This window comes from Echiichthys vipera (genome assembly GCF_963691815.1).
Source record: "Echiichthys vipera genome assembly, chromosome: 3".
Taxonomy (NCBI): Eukaryota; Metazoa; Chordata; class Actinopteri; order Perciformes; family Trachinidae; genus Echiichthys; species Echiichthys vipera.
In genome coordinates this window covers 28,709,498-28,729,887 of record NC_139828.1, presented here as the reverse complement: position 1 = coordinate 28,729,887, position 20,390 = coordinate 28,709,498, and the positions used below count along the sequence as shown (strand labels likewise).

Here is a 20,390-nt window from a genome sequence, read left to right as displayed (position 1 = left end):
TGGCATGTCAGAACAAAGTGAGAGAATCAGGAATCAGGCTGAAGAAAGCAAAGCATTCAGAATATAAATCACACCTTGCTAGAGTTAAGCATGTCCTTAGAAAACCAAATTCCTCATTTTCTCTGATTTGCCCTCCCATTCCGCCTTCTGGTCTCACTTGTTGTCGTGCTCACGCCCCCCCTCCTCGGTTGGTTATGTCCCAAGGGACAAGTGACTCGAGCTCAGGAGGCAGAGGAGAACTACCTGGTCAAGCGGGAGCTGGCCACAGTCAAACAGCAGAGCGAGGAGGCCAGTGCTCAGCTGGAGCAGGCCAAGACAACCATCAGGCAGCTCCAGCAGCAACAGCAGCCGCAAGCGGTAAGGAGGGCCACAGAGTCCCCAGCTGGCAGGTTGCACTGGCTCAGATCCTGGAGCTGTGACGTTGACACTGGGATGTTCTCTCTTAGGTTATGTTGTGCAGCACTGAAAGCCCAGGCTGACCATTTCAAGATTATCTGTCGTGCTAGAACTGACACCTGGGACCGTAAAATGTGTTTCACTGCAGATGTGTCACGGTTATGGTTGATACATATCGCCTAGCAACAAAATCCAAGCAGTGGGAGCAGGGCTTTTCTCACTTTGCTTTGGATAATGATCTGTTTTTGCATGCATGAATTCAAATTGGGACATGGAGTACTACACAGTTGAGCCACCATTTACAGTCCTCTGCATTCTCACAAATGCATTCATGAATTTGTAAGCAGTTGTCTCACAGGCTGGTAGATTTCACACATGGCACCCTGTCCAACCATCTATGGACCTAAGATTTTTAATTATTGATGCTCGGATTACACATGATAATGTGCAAGCTTTACAATGTTTTACATAATTTGCTATCTTGCTTCTCAATGAGCAGCCATATATTATTTACTTGAGAGTGAACGGCAAAATGCTTAGTGTCAGCTGCAATTAAGGTTGAATTTGTTCTAGTGGAGAGTGAAGAGGCTGTGTTTTCTTCAAGAAGCATATATAGATTATAAACGGAGCATATTTAATGGACTGGAATTATTTGGGGATCCTGGTTTACATGACTGGATGTTCTTCATCAAATGCCAACATTGAAGACACACAGGTATCGACATTTGTAGCTCTGCTTTGCTAACGGTGCTCACGTACATGTCCTGTTATAGAAGGGAGCCCCTCGGTACTCTGAGGAGTCAGTGCTGCAGCTGGAGAGAGAGCTGGTGCAGGCCCGGCTCAAGGAGGCAGAGTCTCAGTGCGCTCTCAAAGAGATGCAAGACAAGATCCTGGATATAGAAAAGGTGTGTTGCCTCATAAATGATTTACTGCCTAAATCTTAGCTTCAACATACAGTTTTATTATATGACCTTTCTATATCATCGTACACCTGTTGCTACATTTCTCAAACATTTCAATCTCACACATCTTTCTTAGAGGAACACAACTCTACCAGATGACACCAATGTGGTGCGTCTTCAAGAGGAGCTGATAGGGGTGAAGCTGAGAGAGGCGGAGGCTCTGACCGGCCTGAAAGAGTTGAGACAGCAAGTCAGAGACCTGGAAGAGCACTGGCAGGTCAGCACCAACATAGTCTTTTTTCAGAAAAATACCCATGTCTGGTGAAATGCAAAGATTTAATGTCAGTTATTTCTTTGAATGAATAATGGAAATGTGACTGCAACACCTCTCCTCAGCGTCACTTAGCACGCACTGCTGGCCGCTGGAAGGACAGCCCCAGGAAGAATACCTTGAGCGAGCTGCAGGACGAGCTAATGAGCGTGAGGCTACGTGAGGCCGAGGCCCAGGCAGAGCTGCGAGAGACACGGCAGAGGATGCTGGAGCTGGAGACGCAGGTCAGATGTCACATCGGCTTCAGAGCTGTTAAAATTCATTGATTTGATATATATGTGTATATATATATATATATATATATATATATATATATATATATATATATATATATATATATATATATATATATATATATATATATATATATATATATAATGTCTGTGATTCCAGCGTCTTAAATGTGATTATTTTCTGGTTCCTTTCCTCCTCTGTGACAGTGAACAGAATATCTTTGAGTTGTGGACAGAACAAGACATTTGTCCTGCAACCTCTGATTCTTAGCTTTTCTGTCCTTGTAATGCCATTAATCATAGGAATTGAAAGTTTAACTATTGTATGGACACTAGAGTAAGTACAATGTGTCCAATTATCAGTAAATGAGCTGCAAAAGAAATTACCTACCTGTGTTGTCACACAATATCCTTCAGAGGGCAGCAGTCATCAGTTCCAAACAACTCACAAACTCAAGTGTGCAGGCACTTTTCGTCATCCTGAGATTGTTTTTTTGAATTAAATCGATGGTTTATCAAAGTAAAAATAATAAGGTGTTGTTTTTTGTACAACCTGTGCACCCACAGAATCAGATTCGCAGTAACCAGCTGCGCCGGGCGGAGCAGGAGAGTCGCTGTCTCCAGGAGAGTGTGAAAACACTGACGGGGCAAAATAAAGACCTGCATGGGCAACTGCAAGAAATCAAGCGGAGACAAGCTGAGATTGAGTGCAAGGTACAACTCTGCTGCTGATCTGCAACACTGTTGTGGCACAATTTCGTTGTATTTTGTTGTGGCACAATATTTAATTCTGATGGTCTGCAGATGCTGCTACATTTCTCAGCAACACTCCCTTCCTTTCAAAAATGTCCCCCCAAAGAGTTATGCACACTCAAACAGAAAGTCCTCCAAAGTTGTACATTCCATGTTTTTATACTGGCCAATTCAGCATCTAACCTTCCCGGCGCTTTGGTCGAGCTGTTGTTGAAATAACATCTTCTTTTGCTGCTTTTGCTTTCCTGCAGAGTAAGGAAGAGGTGATGGCAGTGAGGCTGCGGGAAGCTGACAACATAGCTGCCATGGCTGAACTCCAGCAACAGATCTCAGAGCTTGAGATTCAGGTAAAGTCCAAACACACTCTATATTGCTATAGTTGTTTGTAAGATCACACTCCTGCCTCCGCGTTCTCCTTCCCACAGACACAGAGAGAAATGTCCCATCCAGGTGTGTGTGTGTGTGTGTGTGTGTGTGTGTGTGTGTGTGTGTGTGTGTGTGTGTGTGTGTGTGTGTGTGTGTGTGTGTGTGTGTGTGTGTGTGTGTGTGTGTGTGTGTGTGTGTGTGTGTGTGTGTGTGTGTGTGTGTGTGTGTGTGTGTGTGTGTGTGTGTGTGTGTGTGTGTGTGTGTGTGTGTGTGTGTGTGTGTGTGTGTGTGTGTGTGTGTGTGTGTGAGATTCTTATTTCCATTAATGGGAGGAAGATGTTTTGGTTGGTCAGCGGTGGGCTCCCCACATATCATTATGGTGGAACTACAGTGGTTATTTCACATGACAGACTTCTGTTTCTGCTTTAGTGCGAGCTCTTCTCACTGGTTTGAAATAAAAGATGATTTCACTCGTTTCCATCCACCAATCAGAATGTCAAAATAAGAATCTGATAGCAGTTGATGTGTTCTTTGCTTATATTGCCAAGGAAACAGCGGTGTTGATTTAAATCTGATCCGACCACACCCACGCAGTCTTTCAACTTTAATTGTTGCTTATTCAGCTATGAATAAGTGACGTTTTCACAGATTAGAAGTGTATCAAGAGATCTGAAATTGCAACCGTTAGTAAAAAAATAAAACCACCTGGAAACTGAATTGACACTTGAGATGACGTAATATGTGACATCAGCTATATAACACCTCAGACACCGTCATGGCATTTAATTAGGCAAACATACACAGAAAGGACCCCTCGTATGAACCAGTCTCAACAAGCATGAGACAAGAAACCAGTATTTATTTACCCCCAAACAAATGTAACGCTACACACAACAAGGGTGACTAAAACAAATACAGGTTGTTCTTACACTCAGCAGTTGTGATTGCTAACAGATCAAACGGTCTAAACGACAGCCATCAGGCTCCAACTGAGCTTTGTTTGTGGGCTCAACACACTTTCTAAATGAGTCAAGCTGTGGAGCAACATGCAGATAATGTTCTTGTGCGTTGTGGTTCCCCCAATCTGGTGATTCACACTGATGTAGTATAAATATAAACATTATTGCTTAAAGTGATAAATTTCGTGTAGTTAGGGCTTAGTGATATGGAGAAAATCAAATATAATGATAATTATTGACCAGATACCTTGATATTGATATAGATAATGATATGTAGGCGTGACTATTGCTGCTACCACAAAATATTTGAATAATAATAATATTTCTGATAAATCATCTATATTGTGGATATAATGGATAAAGGCAGATACTAGAGTAGCTGAACAGCGCGGTAAGTTCATAAAACACTTCATTGTGATGCAGCCTTTAAAACCAGGAAAATACAACCGATGCTGTATGTCATATTATCCAAGAAACTAAGATGGCTAGTCTCATATCACAATATTGATATATTGCCCAGCCGTAGTGTGAATAGTATTTATTACTTACATTGATGGTTTATAACACTCCAGTCTCCCATAGCCAGACCTTTCTCCACAGCACTGTGTCAGCGCAGGAGTATCATCTGACGACAACAATTCTAACAATTCTGAAATAGGGAAAGAAACACTCTGTCGTGGTTTGTATTTCTTTAAACCAATCATCATCGTCTTGGGCCGAGCTAAGCCCTGGTTGCTGCAACAGTGCCCTTACAAAATAGATAGCAGAAAGGGCGTGACATGCGCCGGATGTCAGGCTTTATCCCAGCACTGTACATCCACATAAATAACACACTACATTTGTTTTAAGATGATACGAGGATTCATTAATGTAGATGTCAATATATACCCAGAATTTGAGAATGTTGTATGCAGACGATGAATGACAATTTAGTAAAATGCAGCTGCTCTAATAATATAAAATGTCTTCTGTAGACTGGTTATAGTTGTTAACAAATACTGTGCTTTAACAAACACTTCAAACTTCAGGCCACTAGTGCGGCCACTTAGTAAATGTTTCCCTGAGTTTAAGCGGTTTCAGAAAGTCTAACCTAAAGACCTGGACTATTTATAAGTATGACACCTAAAAACCTCCCTCCCCCTCTTCCCCTACACATGCACACTCAATCACACAGTGTGGTCTGAGGTTTTGTTACTAAGCAATAGAGAAACAACATGCAACACCAAAGTTTACCACTACCGCCCTCACACTTTTTAGAATCTGCATAGTGAACTGTCAAAAAGGTGCACAACCCTTACACTTTATTAACACCGTTTGACTTCCATTTGATGATCAATTAGAAAATGTGCTGCAGAGGGTGCTAACATGTTTCGTTTTATTCTTCTTTCAGGAGCAGGGTGTTAAATGTAACTTTTGCCTGAGCTGAAATCACTGTGCCACTGTTGGCTTCTTGGTCTGTGGTCTGGTTACTTGCTCTATAAGTTTGTGGGTGAAAACTGCTTCAATTGCAAGGAAAAGTAAAAAATAAAAAAATAAATCAATTTCTGGCCTTCCTCGTCAGAGATGGTGGGACGCATGTTGGTGGTGCAGTTTGCTTTATAGTGTGAGAGGTCACCGTACAATCAGATCAGCTTTGTCTGTTTCCAAAAGCTGAGTTTGAGTGATGAGTGGAGACAGTCACTTTGAACATTGCAGTGGTGTGTATCTCCTGCAGAGATTTAATGAAGAGATACAACTGAAAGATAACAACCACTGAGTAATGATGGAAAGCCTAGTCAGTGAAACTAAGAGGTCTGGAAAGGTTTCTTTGTTCATGATCACAGTCATGGCGTCTGTTTAGGTGTCACAGCTCCACTGTCTCTGGGCTTATAGGAAGTGGTTTCTCATTTTGAAGCAGAGACTCTACCAAAGGTGACATGCATGGTTTATTTTGAGGTTTCTATGACATTCTCAGAGATTTATACTAAATGGTGCGAATGGCACTCTCATGTTTACTCTGAAAAATCTTTAACATTCATCTCACATGTTAAATATTCTATGAAAAAGCCAACTCTAGTGACACATCTGTGCCACGGTTCAAAGTGTTATCATGTCACTTGGAAGAGTCATGTAATGCCAAGCATATCTGGTTTCTACTGAGAGGAGTTTCATCATAAAAGTGCAACTTCACACGTCCTTTATAGACGCCTTTGCAGACACAAAATAACTTATTTGTCGTAATAACACAACTACAACAACAGAGATACACAGAAAGTGGCAAATTACTGTGAATGTGCTGACTGAAACCATGCATACTGTCAAATGGTATTCTAGTGCAGGGGTCATCTACTGCATGTATCCAAGAGACAGCATTTTTCTTAGCAGACACTGTGGGGGCTTTCAGAAAAGAATGTATTTATTGTTTATTTTTTTAATACTTCTTACAAAAGTTTCATTAGCCTATATCAATGTGAACAGAAATCCATAAATGTTAAATGGTGTAACTCCAATGAAATGGCTACTGAGGGGACTAACATCATCACACATGAACTGGGCTCATTGAATCCACAAGAGCCTCAGCTCTACAGTCAGACCCAATTTCTGACATTGACAGACTTTTTAGGGACCCCACATTGCAGAAATATGTAAAGACTCCATTTTAGAATAGGCAGTCATAACACATTTGTACTGCATGAGAAACACTGCAATTTTTTTGCACCAAACATACATTTCCATTTCCATTCATATATCTTGAGGTCAGAGTTCAAGGGACCCCTTTTAAGATGGCCTTGGCAGTTTTTTCGCTCGCCGACATTTAGCTCAACTTTGTTAACTTTGTTATTCATCCTCCTTAGGTCTTAGCTTCACTCTAGCTTTAAAACTGAGCCCATTACAGCCTCTGTGCTTTTCATGGAAATGTGTTTTATGAGCCAGTCTTTTGCTCATTTGCTCAAGATGTGATGATAATGATGTTTGTGATGATTGGGCAGAATATCAGCTGCTCACTTCACTGTTTTTGGTTCAGTAAACACATTTAACCTGCCATAATTCTGTCAGTCATAGTCAGACACAGAGAAAGCCCATTCCCCCCGTCCTTCTATTCCCCTTCTGTTCGAACCAAACAAAGTTCAACAGACTTTGAGTGTGCAGGATCGCGAGGAAGACAATTTTTTTTTTGTGAGATGTTTGACACCTGCTGATTCACACAGCTGAACAAGAGGAAGTCTTGTTAACGGCCTGCCCCTTATCGTTGCCGTGTTGTGGAGCGACAAAACCTCAAAAACAATATATTCCTGGAATAATCTCACTTGTTTCGACTTCTTGAGAGAGGGGGGAAAGCCTACAGGGACACGCACGCCTATTCCACCCCACCTTACCACAGGAATCAAAAAGCCCATCTGTATTTTGGGGTGTGGGCCAGCCAGAGAAGATTTGATGTTACCTCTCGACCCACCCCCACTGTGTGCTGTGCACACGTCCTCCCGTTTGTCTCAGTGATCCTGTGCTGCAGCCTGTGGTTTGAGCTCCTCTGTGCGCCCCTTCACTGGTCTCTCTGGCAGGTTCAAGGGTGTGATTGAGGTTTGAAATAGTGTATGTTTGTCTCCGATGCCTGCAGATGTCTTCACCGAGGAAGGTAAACATCACATGGGCTGTTTAACTGTTAAAGCTAACAAGCAGCCTCATCCCTAGGGCCTCAGGAGGAAATCAAGCACAAATGACACTGTTTTGTGTTTCCCCTGACATCTGTCACTTTGTGATGCTGCTTTTGTAGGAGCATGTCTCTAATATCTACCAGTGTTTGTCCTGCTTGTATTTCACAACAATGAATCCCTGGGTATTCACATGTTTTTACATGATGTGCGTTTAACCACTTTGCTGTGCAGATGCAGAACTATTTACTTACCTCCCTCAGTACACAAGAAAGCCACGTGTGTCAATGAGGACTGTTTCTTATTTTGAAACTCATGTCTCTCATACTAACAGAAAGAAGAAGGAAAGGTCCAAGGCCAGCTGAACCACACAGACTCGAGCCAGTACATCCACGACCTCAAAGACCAGATAGCAGAGCTAAAACACGAGGTGAGACTTGTAACACAAGCGTCAGGTCCATCAGTAATCACACCACCCTTTTTTTTTTCTCCATGTAGAGATTCTGATTTTGTTGTTGCCATTTCTTTGATCTAGAGTTTCAGAAGATTTCATAGCATTCCCTCAGATATGGTTTTTCTTTGAGGCTAACAGATTAGTAGAAGTGTTAACTACACCCAGAGACTTCCTGTGCAGTGTTGACATTGCACACGTCTTGCAAATACCTTCGCAGACATAACCTACAGATTTTCTACAAGAGGGTTTCGCCGAGCTCATCAGCGTAGAGCCAGCATTGATGATAACCTGCTTTCACAGCTTAAACTCTTAAATTGAACTGACTGCAGAGAAATGAAAGTATCTCCTAGGGCTGTACGGTATGGTTTAAAACCGTATCATTTGAAGCATAGACGTAACGGTATTTTATGATAGTATATTGATTTATCTTTAAAAGACTATATAAATGCTTCTGAATTACTGTACAATTACTGTACTTAAGTACAAGTATGAGACTCGAGGACCTTCAGCCTCTTTACATGGGGCGAGTGCTCTAACCACTGTGCCACCAGAGACTCTTGTTTTTAATTTGAGTATTTTCTTTTCAAGCTACTTTATACTTCTACTCCACTACAATTCAGCGGGAAATATGCTATATTTTATTTATTTATTTTATAACTTCAGTTACTAGTTACTTTACCAATTAAGATTTTTGCTTCACACTGATATACACTGACTGCAGAGTAAACACACAGGCTTCACAGTGACAGTTATAAATAAATACTTCTCTGTCTATTTGCTGTTGAATTGACGGTTTTCTGTGTCTAAGTGCGTGGAGTAAGTCTCCGAACGCGGCAGTATTTGACGCGATGAGACGGTTGCGATGAGATGTGAGAGAGGACAGCAGTCAACATCGGACATTATAACCATTAATTACTTTTTCACATAGGCTTCTACTCAAAGGGACAGTACATATTCCCTGAAGGGCCAAATCCTTTTTTTGTTTCGCCTGCACGAAATTGGTTATGTCAGCGCTGCTCTGCTGATTACACGGTAGAGTCTAAATCCATACCGTAACGCAAAGTCCTACTGTCCTACCATCTATACTGTACACACCTAGCATCGCCCCAAACCTACTACCGGACATGCATCCTCTATTCTTCTTAGTCCTTTAGTTTGTGATCCACGTACTATGCAAGAAAATCCGATGTCACGGGTTGAAAGTCTGTCGCCTAATGATGACCTTCTACTTAACAAGGATTGAGAACATCATCTTGCAGACGGAGGACCTCAAATCTTTACATCTGTTACTGAATCGGTCATATATCAAAAGACAATGTTATATTAATAAGCTGAAAAGATGGAGATGGAAAAATTGGTGGGAAATTAACCCCTAGATTAGCCCACAAGGGGTGGGCTTATCAGACTATCTAAGAAGGTGCTGATCAGCAGTCGGTGTGTGTCAGTTCACGCCAGCAGACTGGTTACTGTGTGTTCTTGAATCTGCAGTAAACTCACATTGCACTGAACTCTGCTGGATCCTGTGTGTTTCTTCAACCTTTGCTACGAGAGAACAAACGTTTTGAGTTCTTTGATGTTTTGGAAGACCTGAAGTTCAACACAGCAGAGTCATTTCCCCTCTCACTTGGTTTTGCCTTGTGGTCATCTTGGGTTAAGTCCTGCTATAAGTCATACTCAAGTGTCTGCAGTGAGCCAACCTGAAAGTGATGGTGGCTCAAGTCACACCACCACCCCTCCTCCTTTACAATTTGAGTTAAAACCTGCATCATATTGCTGGAAATTTTGACTAAAACCAGTCTGATGGTCACAATTTCCTTTTTGCATGGCAACAACAGGAAGGCAGACTGCTAAATTTAGACAGGTGCAGGTGAACGTAGGCTGGTTATTGTTTATTGTGCTCTGAATGCGTCTCTTCCTACATGTCTGTCTGCTTCCTGGCGGCAGGCCCACTCAGGTGAGTTGGTACAGATATGCTGTGTAACCTCCAGTGGTTTAAACCTGACCATCATGTAGCCCCCTCACCCTGGCCACACCTGGGTCTGTTTGATTCACAGTGTGGGAGGCTGTCCTGGATGCTTCCATAGAAACGTTTCCAGAAGGGACAGTGCACTGCTCTAAACTGGAACCTAATCTAAATTGGTCCAACCAGCCAGTTAGTCCTCAACCTCAGTCTTTAAACTTATCTTTGAATGTAGTTTGTTTTTTGGGTGCAGCCAGAAAACTCTCTGATGGATTTGAAAAATACCACAGCTGCAGTTCAACAGGAGTTGGAATACATGTTTGCAATTAGGTAGATGATGTGCTTGAAAACTTTTTCACATGTAAGCGTTTTTTAAGATGTGACATAATGCCCTTTCAAAGTACTATTTCCAGGTCCAAGCCCTTCTAAGCATATTTCTACAAAGCTGCAGTGCTGTGTTCCACATTGCTTGAACAGATTTGACTTTCTTTTTTTTTTTTAAATAGACGGAATTGTCATTTTACAGCTCTCCTATCGACAAAGTGTGGAGAAAGAAGTGAACGTAAAAGGTTCACAGGTTTGTCTATTGTTGTTTGCTTTGTTCAACGGAACGTTTGGACCTTGAAATAGCATTTGGAAAGGGTGTGAAGTCCGACTTAAAGACCGGATAGTTCATTTGCTCTGGCCCCAATCAGTAGATGAGTGTTCTCCCCTTGGTTCAATTTCCATTCACACAAAAATCCAAGCCTCACTACAAATGTTGGTCAGATGTGTCTGGAGTGAGAGCAAGAAAGTAAATGCAAAAAGAAGCTCCCTTGTTCTGGACTACTTCCTAATTCTGTAAGAAAGGCATTGCTATTACTACTACGCAGGCTGCTGCAGTTAGCATGCTCCACCTATGAATGTATATTGTATGAAGACTGCATCTGCTGCATCATAGATTACAAAGGAGACGTTTTTTAGGTTTATTTTATTTCTATAGCACCAAATCACAAAGCACAGTTACCTCATTTTCCTATAGAGCCAGTCTAGACCATACTCTTTGACCATACTAACTGGTTGGTTTGGCAAATGTACGCTGGGTTAACTTCAGTAGGACACACTAAGGACCGTCTCCCACACATTCCCACATGGAATAGGCCTCCACCCATGAAAACATTCTACAATAGCTTTGTCCCAAATCCATATCACATACTGATTCTTCGAACCTTCTGAGTGCATTCACACTGACAAAGTGCCTTTCCAAAGATGTCAGTGTGATGGACATCATCATGAAGTGTTCAAAGGAGATAACAGAGCTAATTATAGCTTTGAATAATGAAAACTACCAATATAAAGTATTGAAACCTTTAAAAAAAAAAACCTTCTTGGTCACTTTGTGCATCATTGCCTGTTGGTGGATGGTGAATGGTCATTTTTGTATAATAACTGCAAAAACTGTACCAGTATGCAGTGCTTAGTGTATGAAGTATGGAACTGGGCCACGGCATCTTATTACATTGTTCCATTTTTGTTTTTTTTGTTGAATTGCTGCCTGCATGTTGGATATGTGCCGGACATCTCCTTCTGTGTGTATGCAAACAAATATTGAACATATTGTGTTAATCAGTTTGTACATGTCATGTCCGTCACTCTTTGTTTTCTCCCTCAGAAGTTACATGTCTGTGTTTGGCTCCTTTGCCTGTGCGGGGTCAAACCGTCTTTGTGTCGCTCCTAATAATCCTCATGCTTACTCTCCCAGATTTGCTGCTTAAAAGGACAGAGGGGCTTGGCCAGTCAGCCCACTTTTGATGGGATCCACATCGTCAATCACTATGCCGGGGTCGACGGGTCTTACCAGTCTTCAGATGAAGATGGGGAGAAGGGCCCCAGCCTCCGGGACACCCAGCAGAGGAGCGGGGGCCGCATCAGACTGCGGCCCAACCTCGGGGACACCGACAGCGAGGAGGAGGAGGAGGACGACGAGGAGGCCCTGCGACTCTCCGTACCTCAGAGCGGCAGCCAAAAGTCCACCACGGTGTGACGAGCACCCGCTGGCCGCCGCAGTCGGGACAGAGGCTGTCAGCGCTCACTGAGGAAGAGGAGGCGTTTCCAGCAGCCATTTCAGAGAAGTCTGGATCTGGAATTGTGGATTTCAGAAAGGAAATGCATTATCATCATTTCATATCACACTCTATGGATTTAGTTTACCTCCGTTCTGTAGTTTTTGTTTTCTTCCTGAGGGCAGCAAGCAGCTCTCTGCGTGAGCACTGACCGAAGCATCAGTGTAACTCTACTGGGCCCCAATGACCCCCCCCCCCCCCCCCCCCCCCGTAGGTACATCACAGACAAAGAGACTGTGCAATGAAGAAACCTTTTATGCTTTATGAAACACTTCATCCAATGTGTTTTTATATTTTTAAAGCATTTTATAGATGAACATCAAACATGTATTGATGCCGTTACTACTAAGTGTCCCACATGCAGAGGCAGAGTTGTGTCAGTACTGTGTGTGTGAGTGTGTTTGTGTGTATATATATATCTATATCGTCTCGATGAGCTTGGTCGCGGCCGGTATCAAAGCCGCTTGTGTCAGCCAGCACTGGCTTGAGGTAATGTGGACATTTTTGGCCTTGGCACATGCCTTTCCCCACTGCTGGTGTACCACGAGGTCAATGTGACATCTGCATACTTGTAGATATGTAAATGTGTATAATGTTTGTTTGTTTTTTTCAATTCCTTTTGAACTTGAAAATATGTATCTATTGCATATCTAATGTTTAGAATATATTGTAAAGAATCAGAAAAAAAGGGACATGTGAGTTGGTTTGATATCGAGGAGAAAACGAATGAAAGAATGGCTGTTTTCAGAGCGGTTCATTTACGGTGCAGGAAAGGGGACGAACTACTGACTTCTCTGAAAGCATCCAGGCTTTACTTTCAAAATGAGCCCCGCGGTGAGTGGATTCAGTAGATTTGCTGATGAGTCAAACATGAGTAATGTATCAGAAGTTTTGTGTATCACAAATTTGCACGGAAATGGATGACAGTGGGAGACTTTAAAGTGGGAGACAAAGCTGAGACCGCAACACTTTATAACGCAGTCTGGGGAGGAATCAGGAGTCGTCGAGGGTTACCAAAGTAAGCACTATATTCTGTACTGTGCTCATCCGCAGGCCAGTTCCACTCCATTTCATGCCCGAGGACCTGTAAGACTTTGAATTCCTCTGAATGTCTGTATTGAACACTAACTCCTGTATTCAGTGGAAGCGAATGCAGCGGTCACGTCCAGGAAACGGAAAAGATTCTGACTTTGAGTTGATGATGATGATGATGTCCCTTTGATGAACAGGACCCCTGTGTTGTTTGATGGGAGAGGAACACATTATGGCACTTTTTGAGTCTGCAGTGCAGTAAGGACGGACACACATGGCAACACTATGGAGCCGTCAGCACACTCTGGCAGACTACATAAGATTGTTGTGTGTGTGTGTGTGTGTGATGAGTTCACAATAAAACGTTTGATAAACTCCTGGACTCTTGTCTCTTTTTAAAGTAGTGTTCAGATGAGCTCGTGGGTTGGGGGGGAGGGGGGGGGGGGGGTGTTGTGTCTCAACGCTGCCTTCCTCGTGAAGATTCTAGCTTAGATTGACTGCTTTCAGGAAGTGATTTCTCGTGGTTTTCAGAGCCGAGCCTCAGCTACCAAGCGTTTCAAGCAGAAAACCACATTTTAAGAGCATTTCTCTTCGGACATTCTGAAACATTAACCAGGTTGGTATTATTATGCCAAGTGCTGCTGCTGCAGAAGATTTTAACTGAACATTGGTGCAGTCAGCTTGTGATGGTCAGAGTAGTGTAATCTCAGTGTAATGGTACATTCCAGTTTGCAGTGATTAATCAGGATTGATGTTTTCATCATGCATTACAGGGCGCAGTGACAGTTTATTCAAATCTGAGCAGGCCTGTTGTAAAACCTCAGCACTGAGAACACACGTGTGCCTGATTGTGTTGAATATATTTTTGATTTTGATTAATTGAATTATGATTTTGGATTTACAATTCATCATCTGAATTTGACACATCTTGTTTGTTTAGACATATGTGACTCAGTAGAGGATAGAAGAGCTGTCCCTGCTACAGCTCTTTTTAAAACTATTTTTAAAAAAAGATTATAAACATGACTAACCTTATATTTGTCCAAACTGCACGGTGAGTCCTGAAGCGTTCACTATACCAGGGATGCATTCAAATCTGAGACTGGTGCCGTGTGGCGAGCATGAATCATCTGGTGCTTTCACTTGCAGAGGCGCTTTTAGAGCTGAATCTCAATAGCAAAAGGTTGGACTTTTGGAATAAACTGCGCAGAAACAAGAAGGAAATTTATATATATATATATATATATATATATATATATGTGTTAACATGGACAGAATCTACTTTCAGAGAAATCTCTGAATCTACTTTCAGAGACACTTCTGCAGAAGACAACAGGTAATAAAAACCTTGCTATTGTAATAATAATAATTATATTATATAATAATTATTATGGCATCATTTGGTGTTTCGTATTCCACTCTTGTTATGGCAGGATGCTACAGTTGGTGTGCAGCGTTACTTGAGTCCTCTGTCGGCCTATCGGCTCACTCCGGGCAGCAGTTGTACTTTTATCGGTTAGAGCTTCATATCTTCACCGACACTGTGTCCGGATGCCGCGGCCGCGTGCTGTCTAATCGAGCCGGGGCATGTGGCGCTTTGATTTCCTGCCCTTCATTTACTGATAAGCTGGTTTGTGCTCTTCCGATAGTGACCATGCACCCAGTGCGCTCAGCTGGTGCCTTCATTCATACAGTGGGAGTCAAATGGAAAAACAACAACATCCAGGTCCAACCACATATGAATGATTTGATTCATTTTGTTGTGTATTTGTCTTGTGATCATCACCTCTGTGTGATTTTGGGGGATTGAAATATTGCACCTGCGGAGGATAAGAGGCACGAGGACTCTATCCTATTGTTCACGCGCGCCTCAATCTGCGCCCTGGCCCAACAGTAAACAAATGATCTGTTCGGGGCTTCTTCCTTTTGAGCATAAAGCACCGGGGTAATGTGAAACTGTCCCCGCAGGCGTGGGGACGGCGAGTGTCTGTCACATAATAACAGCCTCCGGTCCAACAGAGCACCAGACCGGGACAGAGCTCCAGCGCGTCCTGCGAGGAGCCCTGGAGCCCGGGTTTTAACCACAACTCGTGCATTTAATGAGGATTTAGGATGAATTCCTGGCCGTGGCTGAATCTGCTACTTATCTCGTTGTATTTCAGGAAAACTCCACTGCATGCTGTAAGAGTGAAACCTTCTGTATATCATACATAAAGCATAGAGGTTCACAGTTCCCCCGCCCTTTTACTCTAACACTACACAGGCCTACAGACTGCCAGCAGACACCCTGGGGTGCGCCTCCACGTTTCCTCTCCTCCTGTCAGAGTGCGTAAGGCGCCGATAAGGCCTGTATCGCTTCTCCTGATCGCCACGAGCTTCTCTGGAGACACGAGCTGCAGCCTGATCCAAAAGGGGGGACCGGCAGCTCCAGGCGGCGGGGTCAACGCTGCAAAAAAAAGTCCACATATAAGGTCACTTATGGTCCAATACAAACCAACTGCATAGGATTCCACGGGTCCTGAGACAAAAGCAAATCACTGCGTCACATGTTGTCAGGTGAAGTCCTGGAGTGAGTGAATTAGCATTGAGGTGAAAAGCCGCCTCGCCCCCGCTGCAGACGGGGCTCCTAATGACTAAAACACCGCGGGCGCATTTTCTTTAGAGCGCAGTGAGCGGAGCGGTCTCTGCGCCGACACCTGTCCGCGCAACACCTGGCAGACGGGGCGGGCGGTGTGCGCATGCTCCCGCTTCAGGTTGAACTCTCTTAAAGCACTTGGACCCGCACCTCCCCGTCAGTGGAGATCCGGAGCGAGAAGCGGCGTCCACCTCCAGCCCCCGGACTCCTCTCTACAGCTGGATTAACCCCGGCTCTCCTCTCGCTCATTTCGTCTGCTCTCAGATCAGATCCGAGATGCCTCGCTCCTTCATGGTGAAGAGTAAGAAGGCGCACAGTTACCACCAGCCCCGGAGTCTGGAGGATGACTACAACAGGCTGGACACTATACTGGCGCACATATGTTCAGGTGTGTGCAAAAGGATTCCGTTTCTAAAGAATAATTACAGAGGGAAATGTGTCTTTGAACGTTACATTTGATCCAGTTTCACGGCAGAAAGTTTTCAAACTGAAATGCATGTGTCACGGCAGTAACTGCAGACATTTTGCAGGAGAATTATTATGGATAAAAACATATTCAATTATGACGCATAAATGGAAACGTGCGTACAAATATGACATATTTTAAAGGAGTTTAAAGGAGCGGAAGTGTCGGTGCAGTTTATTTAAGAGGCTGTGAAGTAGGTTTCTCAAACTGCTGACACAGAAATCAAAGTGGAATGTCTGGTGTTTATATATTCTAGCTGGTACATCGGTACTGAGATTTCACCTAACGAAAAATCACTTCCATGAATAGAATATGTTTACAGTGACGCATTTTTATTCACTTTTATCACTATGGTTTATATTACATTCAATTGTTAGAATAAAGGATTGTTGGCCTTAACCTTTTATATTTTTGCACACCTGATTATCCTGCTATAATTTAATAATTCTCCTTTTAGCCATACAGTGGTCTCATCATACTTTATTATCGTTTTTAAATCTCCGATATGAGATTACAGTTGTGAACTGCGCACTGAGTCCTTACCTCCTCGCTGACTGTCCTCCGTGTGCTCTCAGACGCAGATCGGCTCCAGGATGATCCCGACCTGTCGGTGGACGGGTACGGCCTCTCCCCGGTCTCCCACCTGGCGGACGCTGCTGAGTTCTCCCCGAAATCCCCGCTGAGCTGCGCCGACAGTCTGTGCGGTCGCTCCTCGGACTATGAGGACTTCTGGAGGCCTCCGTCCCCCTCTGCATCCCCAGGTACACACACACTAACACACAACCACCACCCCACAGACACATCATTCTCATATAAACACACTTCAGATATCTGTAGGAATATCATTCTATTTCTACACCATGTCTTGAGACATATTGTTCTCTTACAGAAATATTTGGGGCCTGTTGCAGTCTGCTCTAAAAAGACGTGTTTCTATCAGCATGTTTTCTATCATACCATCTTGTCATATGCTTGTATTTGTTTATTTTTAAATGTTTATATCAAGGTGTGTTGGGACAATACTCATTTATTTATTATGGTGCGTACTCTTTTCATGCGATATTCCCGGTTCCCTCAATAACATCCTCATGTGGACTCTCGTGCCCCGTCTGGCCCGGTGGGAACGCCCCGCTTCAACCTGCTTTCATTAAAATTTCATCTGGCCTCTGTTCCTTGCTCCAGTTGACTCTGAGAAGTCCCTGTCCCCTCTGGTGGATGAGACCCAGCCCTTCACCATTCCCTTCCGGCCGTATGCCTGGAGCAGCTACCCGGGGCCGGGGCTGAGGCCCCTGGTGCAGCAGAGCCTCCACCCCGGCATGGAGGTGGACAGGAGCCCGGCGGCGCTGGCCTTCTACGGGGACAGGAGCACCCACTCGGCCCTGTACGCAGACCGGACTCTGGGCGAGGAGACGTACGGAGACTACAGGAGGCACGCTGCCGCTCTGCTGTTCCCTGAGGGGGGCCTGCACGGGAAAGTCCACAGCGTGAAGGCCCAGTCTGACCTGCTGCGCTCCAGTCTGATCCTCAACGGTGCATACAAGTGTATCAAGTGCAGTAAGGTGAGGCTGGAGAAGCGTGCACAGTCTGCTTTATAGGGATAAATCATGGAATGCACACACAGCATATGGACTGTGTATTTAAAATGAAAAAAAGCAAAAATATGTTGCTGCATAAAAATAAAATAAAATGATACTGACCTCTGTATGAGATAGTCTTAAAGATATTTCATGACTGGGATTAATTGTGGGGAAAACACGTTTTTCATTTTTTCACCTGCACCTTTTTTGTTGTTTCCAAAAACTGCCATCACTTATTTCTTTCTTTCTTTCCACCAGGTGTTTTCTACTCCGCACGGTTTGGAAGTGCACGTCCGCAGATCGCACAGCGGCACCAGGCCATTTGCGTGCGAAATCTGCGGCAAAACGTTCGGACACGCAGTCAGCCTGGAACAACACAAGGCCGTGCACTCTCAGGTAACTCCTTTTCAAAACCGCATCCTGGCAGCAGTTCGCACCTTCTCTGCGTCAGCCCGGTTTTCTGTGAGGATGAGGGTGCTGACTTGAAATCATGACTAACTTGTGCTCACGTTTCAGGAGAGAAGTTTCGACTGCAAAATATGCGGTAAAAGTTTCAAGAGGTCGTCAACTCTGTCGACGCACCTGCTCATCCACTCCGACACTCGGCCGTACCCTTGCCAGTACTGCGGCAAGAGGTTCCACCAGAAGTCAGACATGAAGAAGCACACTTTTATCCACACAGGCAAGTGGAGAGTCTATTGCAACACAGCTGACAGAAGATAAAGTACATGTGAATGAATTAAATCTGTGCGTAACGTGTGCGTAAAAGTCTGAAATCGTATCGATGCCCTCTTCATGTTAATAAAAAAACTAACCTAACTCATGTGTTTTTCAGGTGAGAAGCCACACAAATGTCAGGTGTGTGGGAAAGCGTTCAGCCAGAGCTCCAACCTCATCACACACAGCAGGAAACACACCGGCTACAAACCTTTCGGCTGCGACCTCTGCGGCAAAGGTTTCCAGAGGAAAGTGGACCTGAGGAGACACAAAGAGACGCAGCACGGACTGAAATGAAGCATCCCTGCACACATCAGGTCATCATCCGAGACTGTGGATTCTTGAAACGCGTGAGGACATCTGACAAAGACATTCTAGACGCAAGACATTTCTTTTCAATTGCCGAGCGCGAGGACATTTTATGGATCAAGATTTGATCCACTTTTAGCTTTGTAAAGACTTAACGTGAGAGTGCGTTGGTAACACATATGATTATGTCAGCCGATAGGCAGATTATTTATTTATTTTAATAAAGAAAATGTATAAAATGTCTCACGAAAAAGAGAAGACATCAACACTATTCTGGATCGTTGCAAAGGTCCAGAAAACCAGAGATAAGCTGTCCACCGTGAGACATGCAGATGTGATTTTCTTTTCCAAAAAGTATCATGTGTGTATGTGGACTGGTCTGAATCCGCTTCAGAGGGCCCATCATATTTGGACTCACACTCAAATAACCGGATCGACAATCTGCGCTTTGTTCTCCAGCAGCAGCGGCGCGTTTGTTGTCAGTGTGGAGCCATGCTGGCCCAACACACACACACACCTGATTTAATACAGGGGGGTTACTGCCTTACTCACAGACCTCTTATCTTCACATCTTACATTCTGCACACTTTATTGTCAGAATGGACTTCTTGTGGTTAACGAATACATATTATTATTTTTTCCACGGGCAATTTTGTTTTTCTGGTTCTTTTAGTGGAATTTAAAATACAATAAAATCTGCAAGTGGAATGATCTCAGATGATTTCCTCTCCTTATTGAGGATATGGGTGAATCTAAAATAAGTTTACATTTAAAACAAGTCATTTCACTCGGATTTCATCCCCCGAATTTTATTAAAGTGCCCGGACTTTATTATGCACTATTATAACCATGTTATTGTTTTAATTATTAGCACATTTGCGCGTCATTTATCTGCTTTATCAATTTATGAAAAACATGAATTGTCTCCCCCAATAAAATGACCCTTAATTATTCAAAATTGAAGGAATGTATTTTTAGACTTCACATCTAAAAAGAAATGATTGAAATGGTGGAACAAATAATGTTTAACAAATATATTTCTGACTCCACATCCACTACTACTCTCCTCCACTACAACACAAGTGAACAGGGAGTTTCTTACACAGATGCTGATGATCAGCAGGCTTTAAAAAAAGGGCTTCATATTTTCATATTCATCCATATCAGTGAATCATGCATAAAGTAGTCCCATACACCAGGAGAAAAGGAAGATGGTGAGAACAACTGGGGCTGAGTAGACTTTACATGGACCCTAAATTTATGATTTACTAACACAACAGTAAAATAAGCAGTGATACACGCTGTTTGCTGTTTAGGACAAATAAAGATAAAGGTAAGCACAGTAAATGATTCCCTGTGCAACACTTTCTGAATGATATGGCGAGCCTCTACTAAGTTTTGATTTATAGTGGCATGGTATGAGTTGCATACAGACAAAAAAAACAAGAAAAAATCCCCTTTGTGTCCCCCCATTCCTGACATTTGCTCTGCACCCCTGTGCTTTATTATCCTGCACAAAACATCCCTATAAGTGTTAAAGCTGTAGGAGCAACAAAGAAAGAGATAGGG

General features: G+C 43.3%; 2 protein-coding genes across 5 annotated transcripts in view; both read left to right on the top strand.

Moving 5' to 3' along the window:
- The window catches only part of evi5b (ecotropic viral integration site 5b), a 41,324-nt gene extending 27,869 nt beyond the window's left edge, over nt 1-13,455 (top strand). For 3 of the 4 annotated variants that reach the window (XM_083940499.1, XM_083940500.1, XM_083940498.1), the window contains 8 exons: nt 205-357; nt 1,170-1,301; nt 1,435-1,575; nt 1,695-1,853; nt 2,430-2,576; nt 2,867-2,962; nt 7,904-7,999; nt 11,725-13,455. In XM_083940499.1, the coding sequence (XP_083796625.1) occupies nt 205-357; nt 1,170-1,301; nt 1,435-1,575; nt 1,695-1,853; nt 2,430-2,576; nt 2,867-2,962; nt 7,904-7,999; nt 11,725-12,006 (1,206 nt within the window). In that variant the 3' untranslated portion in view covers nt 12,007-13,455. The remainder of the gene's footprint in view (nt 1-204; nt 358-1,169; nt 1,302-1,434; nt 1,576-1,694; nt 1,854-2,429; nt 2,577-2,866; nt 2,963-7,903; nt 8,000-11,724) is intronic. The other variant, XM_083940501.1, reaches the window with a different exon arrangement.
- Nucleotides 13,456-16,028: 2,573 nt separating this feature from the next.
- On the top strand, nt 16,029-18,961 carry gfi1ab (growth factor independent 1A transcription repressor b; the record flags this gene model as incomplete). The annotated part of the gene is made up of 6 exons (XM_083940504.1): nt 16,029-16,140; nt 16,794-16,979; nt 17,401-17,777; nt 18,054-18,191; nt 18,312-18,477; nt 18,631-18,961. 6 exons carry the CDS (start codon nt 16,029-16,031, stop codon nt 18,807-18,809), a joined length of 1,158 nt encoding a protein of 385 aa, XP_083796630.1. The 3' UTR covers nt 18,810-18,961.
- Between the last annotated feature and the right edge of the window lie 1,429 nt (nt 18,962-20,390).